Below are 14,135 nucleotides of genomic sequence, written 5' to 3'. Positions count from 1 at the left end.
CTGACGACGTGATAGAAATCTCCAGCCTGAATCAAATGGGATGGCATGATGAGACTGCCTACAATGGCACGTAGCCAATCTCTGACTGTTCGTAGGAAAATATCCCCAGTGGCCTGTGATGGGACATTAGATAGGGAGGGCTCTGAGTTACTACAGAGAATTTTTACTCTGGGGCAGTTACTTATGGGGCAGTGATTCTTCTCTAAGCCCATGACATCTTGAGATGCCACTTCCATACAGTGTGTCCCTTGGAACATGCCGGCGAGGAGGACCTCTTGCTGTAATGCAGAGGTTGCGATAAGGTCCTCTTCCTGATTGCCCGGGATATACTGGGTGATGGGAGACTGAACCCTCTCGGGTTTCCCCCATAACACACTGGCAAGTAGGGCACACACTGCCCATTCCCCCAGGGAATGCCGGGCGAAGAAGTAGGGCTTTCTGTCAGTTTCCCCAGGGCATGCTCTTTTAGCCTATATCTACACTAGCACTTTTGTTGGCCAGGGTGTGAAAAAAAATACCTCACTGACTGACATAAGTTTCACCAACAAAAGCACCAGTGTGGACAGCACTGTGTCGGCAGCAGATGCTCTCCCACTGACATAGCTACCGCCATTCGTTGGGGGTGGTTTAATTTATGCAGACGGAAGAGGTCTTTCCAGTCAGCATAGAGCAGTTACATGGGAGACCTTACAGAGGTGCAGCTTACAGAGGTGTAGCGGTAGGGCTGTGCCACTGTACAGTCTGTAGTGTGGACATAGTCTTACTCCAGCATAATACCCAATTTGTGTGCACGTATTTAGGCATTACACTTCTGATAAACTGATTTTTAAAAGTGACTATGCCTCCCTTACATTTGTCCTGCCTTTGCTTTTCCTTCACTCCACTTTTCTTTTCCCTTCTACTGAATCTTATATCTTTTGTTTTTTTCAGCATTAATTTCTTTATTCTAGTTCTCTGACAAGGTTAACGAGCAAGTTGTTCCTTTATTTCCTTTTTGCCCTCTATCTCCTAGTGCTCTATGTTTTGTTCTCTCCTTTCTTAATTGTGTTATTTCAATTTCTCCTTCTCCCTTTCCCAGTTTCTCTGCCTCCTCCTATTCTATGAACATTTCCCTCTCAGCTCATTACTCCTACTTGCTTCTCTCTCTCTCTCTCTCCCCCCGCTGCCACCTGTGGTCTCTGCACCAATCATTTTTCTGTTCTCAGACAGTTGTATTTTCCTATGTGCAAAGCCATACACCCAGCTATTTTCTTGCACGCGCGCACACACACACACACACACACAAGGTTGGGGCAACCCTGCAGTTTCTACCCCATGTCCAAGCTCCATACAAATGAAGGGAAGGGGCCAATTTTCACCATCTCCCTCCAAAGGGAGGGAGACAGCAATTAGAGCACAAAGATGTATTAGAAGCGATTTTCATCCTCTGCCTTCAAATGGTGGGGAACCACTTCTCACACACACACACACAATATCCATGCTAAAACATATACATACAGCAAATCCCCATTCTTCTAAACAAAACATAGACTTTCCCCTTTTCGCACGTAACCAGCATTAACGACAGACGGATGTCTCCTCCACTCTAACCTGGAAGCTCTCGGTCCTTGAATGGATCATCAATCTCTGTGCTCTTCGATCTGGCGTCAGTTTCACACACTGGGGTCTCATAGCTGGAAAAGGAAGAGGGGAAAGAGGTTCAATCATTTGATATAGTTTCAGAGAGATCAGGTTGTCATTAAGACGTTGGTGAACATTTCAGTCTTGCCTCATAGGCTCAATGTAGAGGACACAAAAAACAGGAATCCAGGTGAGAAATAAATTGGCTCAGACTCAATCTGCATATGACCAGGGTGATGCTTGTAGGAAGATGGAAGCACTTGGAGGAATCAGCATGAATGTAATTTTGCCTTCTATATCCCAGGCCTCTTCCCTTTGCTTGTCAGAGAGCGGTCATCTCTTGGGGTCCTCAAGAACTGTTCACCATCAGTGGTTGCCTAGATGGCCAAGAAAACCAGCTGGCCAGGTGGTCATGCTCATTTCTCTTAGATGCAAGCTTAAGCACAGCAAGCCAGGAATTCTGCAAGGGGGAGTGCAATGCATTTTACCTTCTAAGGAAGGAATCTCCTTCCTTAGAAGGTAAAATGCATTGCACTCCCCCACCTCATTCTCCTTCCTTAGAAGTTTTTAAGGTCAGGCTTGACAAAGCCCTGGCTGGGATGATTTAGTTGGGGATTGGTCCTGCTTTGAGCAGGGGGTTGGACTAGATGACCTCATGAGGTCCCTTCCAACCCTGATTCTGTGATACCTTGCCTTGATCCAGATGAGCACCTGCAGAATACACATTTCAGCATGCACCAGCCTATTAAATAGAGCAGACCAATAAAAGCATCTCCGGGAGCTATACTAGCTGCTAGTTCAAACCGTTCAAGTTCGGTTTGCTCTCTTTAAAAAGTTTCAAATAGCCCAGGATTGAGCTATCTCAAGGGTGCCCCTCTCTACAGCAGCTTTGTCCACTACTAATGACAAAGCCAGGTTCAAACTCACAGAGGCTAGTTATCAGAGCTTGCTAGCCCCACAATTTGTTCCTGTGGAGCTTTCGAGTTGCAGGGCACAGAGGATCCCGCCTGGAGAGCTTTACGCAGCACAAGAACATAAAGATTTCAATACAGAATCTGTTTCTGTATTGAAATCTGACTGCACATGAAGTTCTCTACTCTGAGAGCTTTCTAGATCAGTACTAGCCATGACAACGTAGGGTCAGACTATTCCTGGCCACTATATGGATACACAAGGGTGGGGATAATGCAAGCCACTTTCTTCCCTGTTGTACCACTTGGTCAGTGGTAAGGGACCATGAACACAGGGATTGTATTTTTCTAACAGTCCAGGGCTGCATGCCAGCTCAAAGAGAGCAGGTATAGGGAGGAGGCAGAACCGTTCCTCCTCTGCATTGGCCATCTTTGCTGGCTGGACAGAAAAAAGAAGCATGCCGTACCACCCTGAAGGATGGGCAGCAGTAACATTCCCCCTGTGCAGTAAAGGACTCCTGAATTTCCTCCTGTGGGGACTCTGCTCCTCCATGATGCAGACATGTGCCTATCCAATGCAACTGAGCCCTTAGTGCAATAGTTCGTATCAGTGCTGCTAACCTCAACCTAAGCCACTGCCACCATCACTCAGGAAAACCAAGTTTCCAAGTGTTTCTAACTCAGTGGTGGTGTTCTTTTCTTTGCAGATAAAAACCAGGCCCAGTCCTCAGAGAGAACCAGCCATTCTGAGCATTTCAAGTTGTAAAGTTCAGCTGTGTTTGAGCTGTGTGAGAGCAGTAAAGGTTCTTCAAGTATAGTTTATATGGGAAGTGGTTGTTCACTTCACATTAACTCTCACATAGGTTACTGGATTCTGCAAAAAAAGAACTTAGAGCGAACATGGCATATTTGAGCCTGAAGGCAGCATTTGTCAGAACATTAAGAGCATGTGGAAACAGTGAATGATAATGAAAGCCTTGAGAAATCCCTAAGTTTGATGGGTGCTACTATATACATACATATATATATACACACACACACACACACACACACACACACACACACACACACGCTATAATACAGGTCCTTTCCTCTCGGCTTCACTGAGTCCAGTGCACACAACTGGAGTGAAAGATGTATTCTTCTCCACTTCAAGTACAGTACCCATCAGTGGGATTTTAAAAAGTGTGCATTCATGTGGGTAAACATACACATACATTCCATATGTGTGTTTCCTCTTCCTCTGCCCCTCACCCTTCAAGTAATAATACTTAGCACTCCTATAGCACTTTTCATCCCTAAGTCTCCCAGAGCTTTTCCGCTCTCATTAACCCCATTTTACAGATGGAGAAACTGAAGCAGAGAGAGGTGAAGTGACTTGACAGTGAGTCAGTGGCACAGCCAGGAACAGAACTAAGGTTTCCCAATTTCCACCCCCATGCTTCATTCACTAATCAAAAGATGCTTCCTTTGCTGAACTAATGGTAAAGACTAGAAAAGCAGAGTATATGATAGAGGTAGGGAGATCCTTCTAGTATAGCTGTACTTCTGAGTTTAATTTTGTGTGTGTGTGTGTGTGTGTGTGTTCTGTTAGAATTGTCCTTTCACCTTGCCCTATAGTTAAGCCCTGACTAGTTCAGTGCACATAACAGAAATGTGATACTAATTAGTCTATTCGGCTGTAGAAGGGACTGGGTCCAGGAAGAGGGGAAAATATTAAGAAAATATGAATAGTCATTTAGACAAGGAGGCTTAAGCACCCAACTCAGGCCCAACTGCATTGGTTGCTGACTGGAGCATTATCTACTGTTGTAAACAGGAATCTAGACTGCATAACTCTGGTGTGGCAATTCCCGGATTCTTTGGTTCCTTTGTTCTCTCTGAACTGGTGTCCTCTCCTTCATAGTTATTTCATGCTCCACCTTACAGGCCAGGTTCAAAGCAAGTTGCTCTCACCGTGTAGAAGTACCAGGCAAGGGGCGTCCCGTGTCCACCAGGACGCACCAGCAGTACCCCGTGGACTGATGACATTGCACTGGTTTGTACAGCCCGCCAGGAGCACACTCTGGGATGACAATACCCTCACGGGGGTTCTGCCTTGCCTCCTCCAAGGCACTCTGTCTCTCCTGGTCACAGGAGTGAACTTTCTCTGGAAAAGAAGGAAAAACAGAAACATCACCCTCTGCAACAAAACATGGCTTCAGGGCAACTCTCAGATCTCAGCATTCTAGTCAGATCTGAGAATGCTAGATCTCTCTTCCTTCCCTAGGAAACTCCAGTATTCAAAAAGGAGTTTCCTAGCATGCACAAGGATCAGTGTTACATTCCGGACCTGAAATCCTCCTCCTAATAATGTCAGCCAGCCACTTGTGAAGAGGTGCACCAAACACATTTTCCACTCTGGCCATCAAAATGGCTAGGGCTGCTCCTGCTTTCAGTATGTCCTAGAGAGAGTGCATCTACTGCATACCCTGGGGGAACAGAGAGGAGGTCCAGCCCCATCACCCCTCCCTGGGGCATGAAAAGAGTGTGCTATTGCTTCCTTACTCCCCAGTAAGTCCTAGGGAATGGAGAGGGCACCTAGGCTTCCCTTTCCCTACACAGTACACCCTGGGAGACTGGAGACAGAGCCTTGCCCCTCTCTGTCCTACTATACAGAAAAAGGGCCTCCTTGTTGGCATCATCCACGAGGGAACAGATAAAACAGGTGATATGCACTAGGGAACAGACCATTTGGAAATGTCCCCTAGAGTCATCCAGGAATCTGGAACCTTCTGGTCCAAAGGTCAGGCTTCTATCACATGAGTTAAAGGACAAACTCATTTAGCTGGCAGATGTAGTAGGCTGCTGTAGTAGGACCAGCCACTAGAGAGGGATGACACACACACTTTACAAACCTATAATGTTAACAAACTATTTAACTGAAACAGTTGAGAGAAAAATTCTGTTTGTTGGAAGACAGCAGACACGTCCACCTGGCCTTTGACCTGAGGGCTGAGAAAATTGTTGCTTCAAGTTCTCTAGTCACCTAAGGAATCAAGAAAAAAGTGGAAGACAAGACTTGACATTCTTAAGGTTAAAAAAAAGTAAAGTAGAGAACACCCCAATAAACTCTCTGGATTTTCTTAAAATATGTATCATGATAAAAAGTGGGGGGGGACAAATGCTCCCCTCTTCCCTACCCCCTTTTGAGGGTCACTTTAAGAGGCCATATTGCCCCAAATCCTTTCCCATGCCAGGGATTACTTCAAGTTTTCAGTAAAGAAACTAACTCAGAACCCTGACAGGAAGTGTCTCAACCTGAACTTGCAGATATTTTGATAGTCAGTGGGGACACACTGCATTACACAACTGTCTGCTCTTTTTGAGGGGCAGGTGGTGTCAACCACACAATTAGTCTGGCAGCTCTGAATGGAGTTATTTGGGCACAGATTGCTTTGGTTACCAGAGGCCAACTGGCCATTATTTATAATTGTAACATAGCAGCCAATGAAAAAGGTTCCAAGAGACCACAGATGTCCTCCATCCCAAGCATTTCAGACCCTCTTTGTGAACAAAAGACACTTGAACTTTGTCACACACGAATCCACACCAATGAGGTTTAACATAAGAGCCTTAACTATGTGCAAGTCTGACTCAACCAGAAATAAACATGATTGGCAAGGAGTGGCGGGGGGGGGGGGCATAAAATCAACACAACTGAAAGGGCTCAAGTCTCAGCTGATATTTAAGCTGACTTCACTTTGCTGACAGATTTCACGTCTTAAAAAAAAAATTGTGACTGTTCCTGAGCTGTATGCAGACAGAGGAGTCATTCAGTAAGAGGCCTGTGGGCTTCTGAACAAATCAATTACATCACAAGGGGCCAGCTTACTCAAGCTCCCTGCCTGACAGCAATGTACACCTGGGCCGTGGGGTGAGAGGGTAATTCATTTAGTTCGATGAAGCAAACAAGAGAGCCAGAATTCCATGCCTACAATCACCTCATTTTTGATTAATTCACTTTATTTAATAACCAAAAGAAAAAACTCCATTGAAGAGAAGTGCATTCCGGACATTTTTCTGTCCAAATCCCCAAAGCTTCCTCAGTGCACAAATTCTCTTGAGTCCTTGGAGTCTTGCAAAACTGGCACTAAAAGTGTCTTTTGAAAAAAAAAAAAATACCAACGCTTTTTTTGGCCCTGCACAACAACTTGTTATAAATTAATCACTTTTCTTTTAATCAGCCGTAGCCTTAGTTGACATATATGGAGTACTCTGTTAGTGTACATCACTGAGCATGTATATGCAGTGCACAAATGTACATTCATATACACATACCTATGCTTGCATTATACCAGTGGCATTTAAAATCATTTTCTCTTTGGCCAGTATACTAACAGCAGAGATGTGGGGGAATGGATGGCCCAGGGAACTCCTAATAGTATTCAGGGCGGATTGATAATCACTACCATCTTATGGGTGTTTAACGGGGTATGGGTCCATCTACACAGCAAAAAAAAGCCTCTCAGCAGCAGCTCTCAGAGCCCTGGTCAACCAACTTGGACCTGGTCTACACTAGGGGGGATCAATCTAAGATACCCAACTTCAGCTACGAGAACAGCATCTACACTAGACAGGATAAATCGATCCCCGATAGATCCATCACTACCTACCGATCTGGCAGGTAGTGTGTGTTGGGGGGGGGGGGGGGGGGCTATGAATAGCAGCGTTGATGTTTAGGCCCTGGGCTGGAGCCTGGACGCTGAAACTGTTGAAGTGGGAGGGTCTCAGAGCTTGGTCTCCAACCCAAGCCTGAACATCTACACAGCTATTTTTAGCCCCGCAATACAAGCCCTGTGAAACCAAGTCAGTTGACCTGGGCTCTGAGACTTGCTGCCACAAAGTTTTTTGGGATTTTTGTTTGTTTTTGCTTTGTAGACCTACCCAGTGAACTGAATTTGGCAGCCTTTGTTTAGTTCATGGCACATAGGCATCCATGTCACAATGAACACCATCATAATTGGCACTAATTGGTTCCTTGCTGTCTTTCTGCTGAGATTTCCTAGGACTGAACGGCCTATGGAGGCTCTAACCCAAGCCTGTCTAAACTAACAAATTGTGTAGCCATCACTCTCCACTATTGGTGAAAGTTGCGATGTAGGCAGGACTGCCGTAGTAATTTTACTACCATGCCTTCTAGAGCAGTGTTTCTCAATGACCAGTCTGTGGGCCAGCGCTGGTCCCTGAGATCTCCCTGACACAGTTGAGGAAGGCAGCAAGCAGGCCCCTGAGAAAAACACTGATGAAAACACTAGAATCCTAGCTATATTTCAGCATCCATCATGGCATCACTGATGGTAAATTCTGACTATGAAGTTTGCTAATGCAGAAGAGGCCTTCTAGGAGTTTCCCTGAGACAAGTCTGAGGTGCTGCTCACTGGACGGAGGACTCCAGGGTCACTCTTTGGAATGACTTCCTTCTCAAGGGGTCGCTCTGGCACCTTTCACTAGTGCCAAATATTGTTGTAATTTTTTGAACTGGAGTTAACATTTAGGGCCTGATCCAACACCCACTGAAACCAATGGGAAGATTCCCAGTGACTTCACTGGAACTGGATCAGGCCCTCACTGTGCAGATTGTTTTTCTGGGAAACCATCTCACTGGCACCATATAATCTACGTGCAACATGTGACAGTGGCAGGGCATCTAGAAGGTAGGGATAGAGGCTTTTTATCATTCATACAAATCCATGAATAAAGATGGCATGCAAAACCCCACTCATAGCTACACCTCTCTCTCTCTCTCACATAGCATTGTATATTATATACATAGATATGCGTGTGCACACAAAAGTTTAGGTGCTGGCCCAGGTTTTATTCAGTTTTCTTCTGTTGTGTTGGATACTTTTGAAGGGCATCACAAGATTTTTAACATGGAAAAAATGTTTCTATAAAAATCATATATGGAAAGGTCATGCTGACCTGAGCCCTCCGGTATGATTTTTGGAAGTTTCAATGTTAAAAAATTACAAGATATACTTTGCAATTTAAATATTACATATATTTCAAAACAGTTTTTAAGTGTGGTATGGGGATGTGAGAGTAAGTAACTCAACTTCAGAGGCAAATCAACCAATTTGCAAGGAGTTGATGTTGGTTTAGTCGTGGGAGAGGAGAATGGGACAGTTGCAGGATAGCTGCTTCCTGTTGGGGGGAAATGTTTATCTAAATGCACGTAGTGATAACAGTTTACGTACAGGAACCCTACAAGTTTTTTCTTCCCTTTACTCTTAAACACTAGGATCTCACACCTGTGTACTGTCACCTCCCCAATTACACCACAGCTGTGAAATAGGACTTATTTATTAGCAGGTGGTGGCATTTTTGCTATATCTGTTAAATAAATACGTCCTCAGGTTTCATCTTTAATACTTTCATTAGCCGTGAACAGAATTTGCAAGTGATACAAAATTGTGAAGAGCTGCCAACACCTGCAAAAACAGATAAAACAAACAAAAAAAATACTCAGTGCCATATCTAGACACTCAGTCACAACAGTGGCTGATGGCTAGATAAATAAGAATGGATAGATGTCCAAAAAAATTAGAAAATTAAATTCAAGTTGGATAAATATATGAAGGGCAAACAAACAAACATTTTCTGGGAAGTAGTCTCTTAAAAAGCAGTATTGTAACAGAGAATTCAGTGCAATGTATTAGCAAAAAAAAGGATCACTGCTATTTGGAATTAGATACATGGATGCAGTGTGCCACAGAGCAGGAAGGCACTTAAGCACTTGTGAGACCTCTCCTTAGCTAGCGTAAATTGGCACAGCTCAGTTGACTTCATTGGTTTACACCAACTGATGATCTGACCTACTGTGCTCATTTCTAGGCACTCTGTTACAAGAGACATGTGGAATTCAGAAAGCAACAGCGATTAAGGGGTTAGGTGGATTGATTTATGAGGAAAGATTGAGAAAACTAAGTATGGTATTTTCAGAAGCCCTCAGCATTGGCCAAACTCCATTCTTATTTAGATCAATAGGCGTTTTACCGTTGACTTCAACAGGGACAGAATTAGATGGATGTTGAGGGCTTCTGAAAATCCTATTCTAAATATGTGTAACTTCCACAAACGGTAATAACTAGGGGCTATGACAACCAGTTATAAGAGCATTAACACCACTAATGGAAAGGAATTGTTTAGACTAGTCCAAATCCCTAACGCAGAGTAATGGAAAACTAGTACAACAATAATTTATACTTCTACAGCACTTTCCACCCCAGGATTTCAAAGAGCTTTACAGATGTTACATGAATTAGCCTGAGACCTCCCTGAAGTAGCGAGCAGAACGATTCCTCTTTTATAGAAGAGGAAACTGAGGCACAGAGGGTGTAAGTGATATGGCCATGGTTACACAGAAAGTTGGGGACAAAGCCCAGGTTAAAATTCAGATCTCCTGGGTTCCGGTCCTGCACTTTAACCATAAGGCCAAGCTTGCTCTTATCAGGACTAGAGAACGTAGGCCGGAGGAGTTCCCTGATGGCCAGTTCTGTTAGAGTAAGGAACAGTTCCACTGAGGGAAATGGTGGACTCTCCGTTGCTTGAGACATTTAGAAGTAGACTGGAGAAAGCACTTGTAGCTTGGTGGCTACAGCAGTCACACTGACAGCGAAGGTAAGATGTCTAAACAGATCTCCTGTATCTCTCAGATTTTTTATTTAGTGAACCTCCAAAGAAGTCATCTCGATCTAGGACAGTGGAATCTTTGGAATGCCAAATAAGCTGTGAGCCAGACGCCAGCTATAAAATTCATCAGCAGCCCAAAAAAGAAGCTTGTCTTCTTAATGAAGTGCAGGGTGTCTACAAGCATGACTCCCTACTTGAGTTAGCAGGAGTTATAGGCACCAAGAGGCAAAAAGGAAAAAGAAAGAAGAAAACCTTAAAACATGCATATATCTACAGTTAGTGAGAGAAGAGAATGTTGTGAGTTGATGGGAGCGTGGCGAGTGAGAGGCTACCCAGGATCAACAATATTACTGTAACCATTTTAAGAAGAAAGACATCATGTTGTCCTATTTTCCGCTGTGACTTGTGACAACCGTCAGCAAAAAAGCCCACTAGCTCAGCCAAACTACTGCTGCGGAACAAAACCTCTGGGAGTCAGCAAATCAAGATTGTATTACCCACTGACAGTGGGCACGCGAGAGAGAGTGAGCATGAGAGAGAGATATTGTGTGTGTGTGTGTGTGTGTGTGTTACGGGAGATACTGGCAGAAATCCATTTTAACTGTAGCTGCTCAGCTCTAAAATGCTAACTACTTGTTTTTTTGTTTGTTTTGTTTTTAAACTCTTGGCTACTTTTAAACACTCTTCAGAGCATTTTAAAAACTTTGGCATCTTCTGAAGCAATGAGCTACAGCAGGAGAGATGGGGACAGGACATCTCCTGTTGTGGCTTTTTTATTAAACAAATTTTCCCTGGCAATGATCTTTTGAGAGGTGCATCACCACATTCCTAGAGGTCTCGCTCTCTCACACATTGAGAAATGCACTGTCTGACACATATCTCCACACAGAAACCAAAGTGGACTGATGAGGTAAGGGACTCATCCACTGTCTAACTAGGCAGTTGATTATTAAAGAGCTGGGGAATTTGGTTATGCAAGGTAGTACTGGAGAAGAGCAAATGCCAAGGAGCACTAGTAGGATACATTACTGCTTAGATTCCTGCTCAAGGGGTAGATACTGTTTCACTAATGGTCAATAATTGAAACACCCCCCAAAGGCTTTCCCAAAATCTTGCTTTGTCATATAATCTCAGCAATAATTGCTTCTCCCTCTCTCTCTCGAGGGAGCAGGTGAGCTTTGGAAAGCAAACAGTCATAGAATCATAGAATATCAGGGTTGGAAGGGACCCCAGAAGGTCATCTAGTCCAACCCCCTGCTCGAAGCAGGACCAATTCCCAGTTAAATCATCCCAGCCAGGGCTTTGTCAAGCCTGACTTTAAAAACCTCTAAGGAAGGAGATTCTACCACCTCCCTAGGTAACGCATTCCAGGGTTTCACCACCCTCTTAGTGAAAAAGTTTTTCCTAATATCCAATCTAAACCTCCCCCACTGCAACTTGAGGTCCAGTGGCTAAAACACAGGCCTGAAAAAAATTCAGGGTTTTATTCCCAGCTTGATGGAATGTGCATATGGATAATCACCTGAAGGAGATAATCAGGGTTTTATTCCTAGCTCTGCCACAGACTTGTTTGTGCGGTAAGTCACTGAAGACATCCATGCCTCAGTTTCCCCAGTGCTTACATGGCTCTTTTAGGTTAAGTTTATCAATTAAATTGCTTTGAGATCCTTGAAAGAAAGGCGCTAATATTAGGTCCTGTATTATTAGCTGCAATGGTAGCTCTGGTGCTAGTCAGCCAGCCATACTATCCAGACCCATCAGTTCCTACTAAAACAGATGAGAGGCCATGAGGAATGGGAGTAGACTGGTCACACAGCACAGGTCAGTATGCATTACCTGAAAGGCAAATCATTTGAGACAGGGTGATTCAAAGCATAACACTAGCTACCCAGATTCATGCCTACAGAACAGCTTCTTTTGGAGTGTTTTTGCTCTGCCTTGTAAGGTGCTTTTCTCCACAGACACATATGCCTGTGTGGTAACAGCAACATGCACCATCTTCTCTCTGGTTTGGGCACTAGGATTTCCTCATGCACGGTTTTCCCTGACTTCTGCCTGCAGTCCAGCTCAAACCTGCAGGTTAAAATGCAAACAGAACCTGGAGGACCAGCTACAGAATCACTTTGCAGAGCTGGTATTTGACTCACAGCCTACAGCTAACCCATGGACAGAGGGACCAAACTCCATCGATAACGTGCTACCAGGCAAGAGATCAATGCTGAACTGTGGGCCAGCTCAGTTAGAAATAGCACTTTTTTAACTTAAAAATTATATCTTGCCATGCCATTGTCACCTCGCTGCAAGATCTGCTACAAGACAGGGAGCTAAAAAGGAGTACAGCAGCTGCTGGTGGATGGGCTGAAAAGCAGAAACATGGCAGACTTGGAGCCAAGGTTCCTCATTTCTGTTTATACTCTGCCAATTTATGCTCAAATAAATCTGTTAGTCTCTAAGGTGCCACAAATCCTCCTTTTCTTTACAGACTAACACGGCTGCTACTCTGAAACCTCTCATTTCTGTTTCTAGCTCTGCCATTGAGTCACTGGCCTTCAGCAAGTAAGGGCCTCTGTGCCTCAGTTTCCCTCTCTGTAAAATGGGAACAACATTTGCTCCTCTCAAAGAGAAGATTAATACATTGAGCCTGATTCTCATTTACACTTAAGCCCCTTTACACTGTTGAGGTAGAATCAAGAGGCCTTAAAGAGTAATGTGATGTAATTTACACTGACTCAAGGCTCTTCTAGAATGTCAGAGCAGTGCTAAGGAGGCTCAATGTAAGTGAGAAACAGATCAATTGTGGCGTACAGAGCACTGAACTTGTGGAAGAACAGGAGCCTGTCTGTCGAGCTAGGACGCTCAGAAGCAATGGACCAGAGAAAAGGAAATTTCCATCCAGGAAGCAGTTTCAACACAAGTTGCTGCAGGTTTGCATCCCTTCTACTTCAAAGGCCAAACGGATTTGAAATAACCGGGGGTGCTGGCACACAAGGGCTGGCAGGCCTGCTAATGCAGCATGGTGAATAGTACTAGACACCACTCTGCAAAGCAGGGACTTGGGTGGAGGAGCAGAAACAACCTCTTCTGTTTTCTCAAAAAGCACAATACCAGCTGAGCAAATATAGGCCCTAGCTATAGTATAAATCTCTCCCCACCTCTTACTCATCAGCAGTACCACCACTGCAGCCTGCCTCAATCTTGGACAGTCAGCCTGAAAGAACATTCAGGGTTTATTTTATTTATTAAAGTAAAAAAGAAATATTCCCTGCAGGTGTCCCTAGTGCACACAGTCAACTGTCCTTGCTTTGACTGTTACTCTCTCAGCGGCCAACAAGGGGGAAAGTTACTGTATACACACTGCATGCTGCAGAATTTTATCTGTTGATTTACTATGTTCAAAGTGCCTTGTAGCAGGTGGCGCATTAGACCTAAATTATTCAGCAACACATTCTCCACCCCCCCACACACACACACATACTGCCCCCTATTGACATGACAGAGCTGCACTGAGTTATACTGCAGTGGTAACCAATTCTAACTTTATTCAATATACTGCGTAGCCCCTTAGACAGAAAACACCCGTCAGCAGAAGGGGTGAAACATGGTCTTGGGGATCAGGATAGACTTGCAGAAGGAGATTGCAGTTTCAGAGGCCAAAGTAGCAGCTAAGGAGCAGTGTGCTATTCGTGTGGGAATTAGCTGCTGCACGGCCGGGGAAGGGTCCTGCTGTGCAGGACTCCTAAATCCTGCAGGAGCAGAGTTCTGCTCTACTTGGATGGCAGCCATTTATTCCTGCAAGCCTACCCCACTTGCCTTCCAGACTGTGCTTAACCCCTTTCTGCTGCCCCAGTCACCCAGGCAAGCAGTCACACAGTCCTTGCAAACCTTCTAAAACAGCAGCCAGACAAGTTATGGAGTTAGAGGACAACAGGA

General features: G+C 44.5%; 1 protein-coding gene across 8 annotated transcripts in view; it reads right to left on the bottom strand.

Moving 5' to 3' along the window:
• SMOC1 (SPARC related modular calcium binding 1) overlaps window positions 1-14,135 on the bottom strand; it is a 181,570-nt gene that overhangs the window by 28,215 nt on the left and 139,220 nt on the right. For all 8 annotated transcript variants that reach the window (XR_012159431.2, XM_073348486.2, XM_073348487.2 and 5 more), the window contains exons 8-9: window positions 4,488-4,680; window positions 1,591-1,673 (exon numbers count right to left, since the gene is read on the bottom strand). Coding sequence is in view for 7 of the 8 variants with exons in the window: in XM_073348486.2 (XP_073204587.1) it covers window positions 1,591-1,673; window positions 4,488-4,680 (276 nt within the window). In the remaining variant the exon portion in view is untranslated. The remainder of the gene's footprint in view (window positions 1-1,590; window positions 1,674-4,487; window positions 4,681-14,135) is intronic.

Source organism: Lepidochelys kempii, chromosome 6, assembly GCF_965140285.1.
Source record: "Lepidochelys kempii isolate rLepKem1 chromosome 6, rLepKem1.hap1, whole genome shotgun sequence".
Lineage (NCBI taxonomy): Eukaryota > Metazoa > Chordata > Testudines > Cheloniidae > Lepidochelys > Lepidochelys kempii.
The sequence above is the reverse complement of the archived record's forward strand: the minus strand, read 5'-3'. Positions and strand labels throughout refer to the sequence as shown.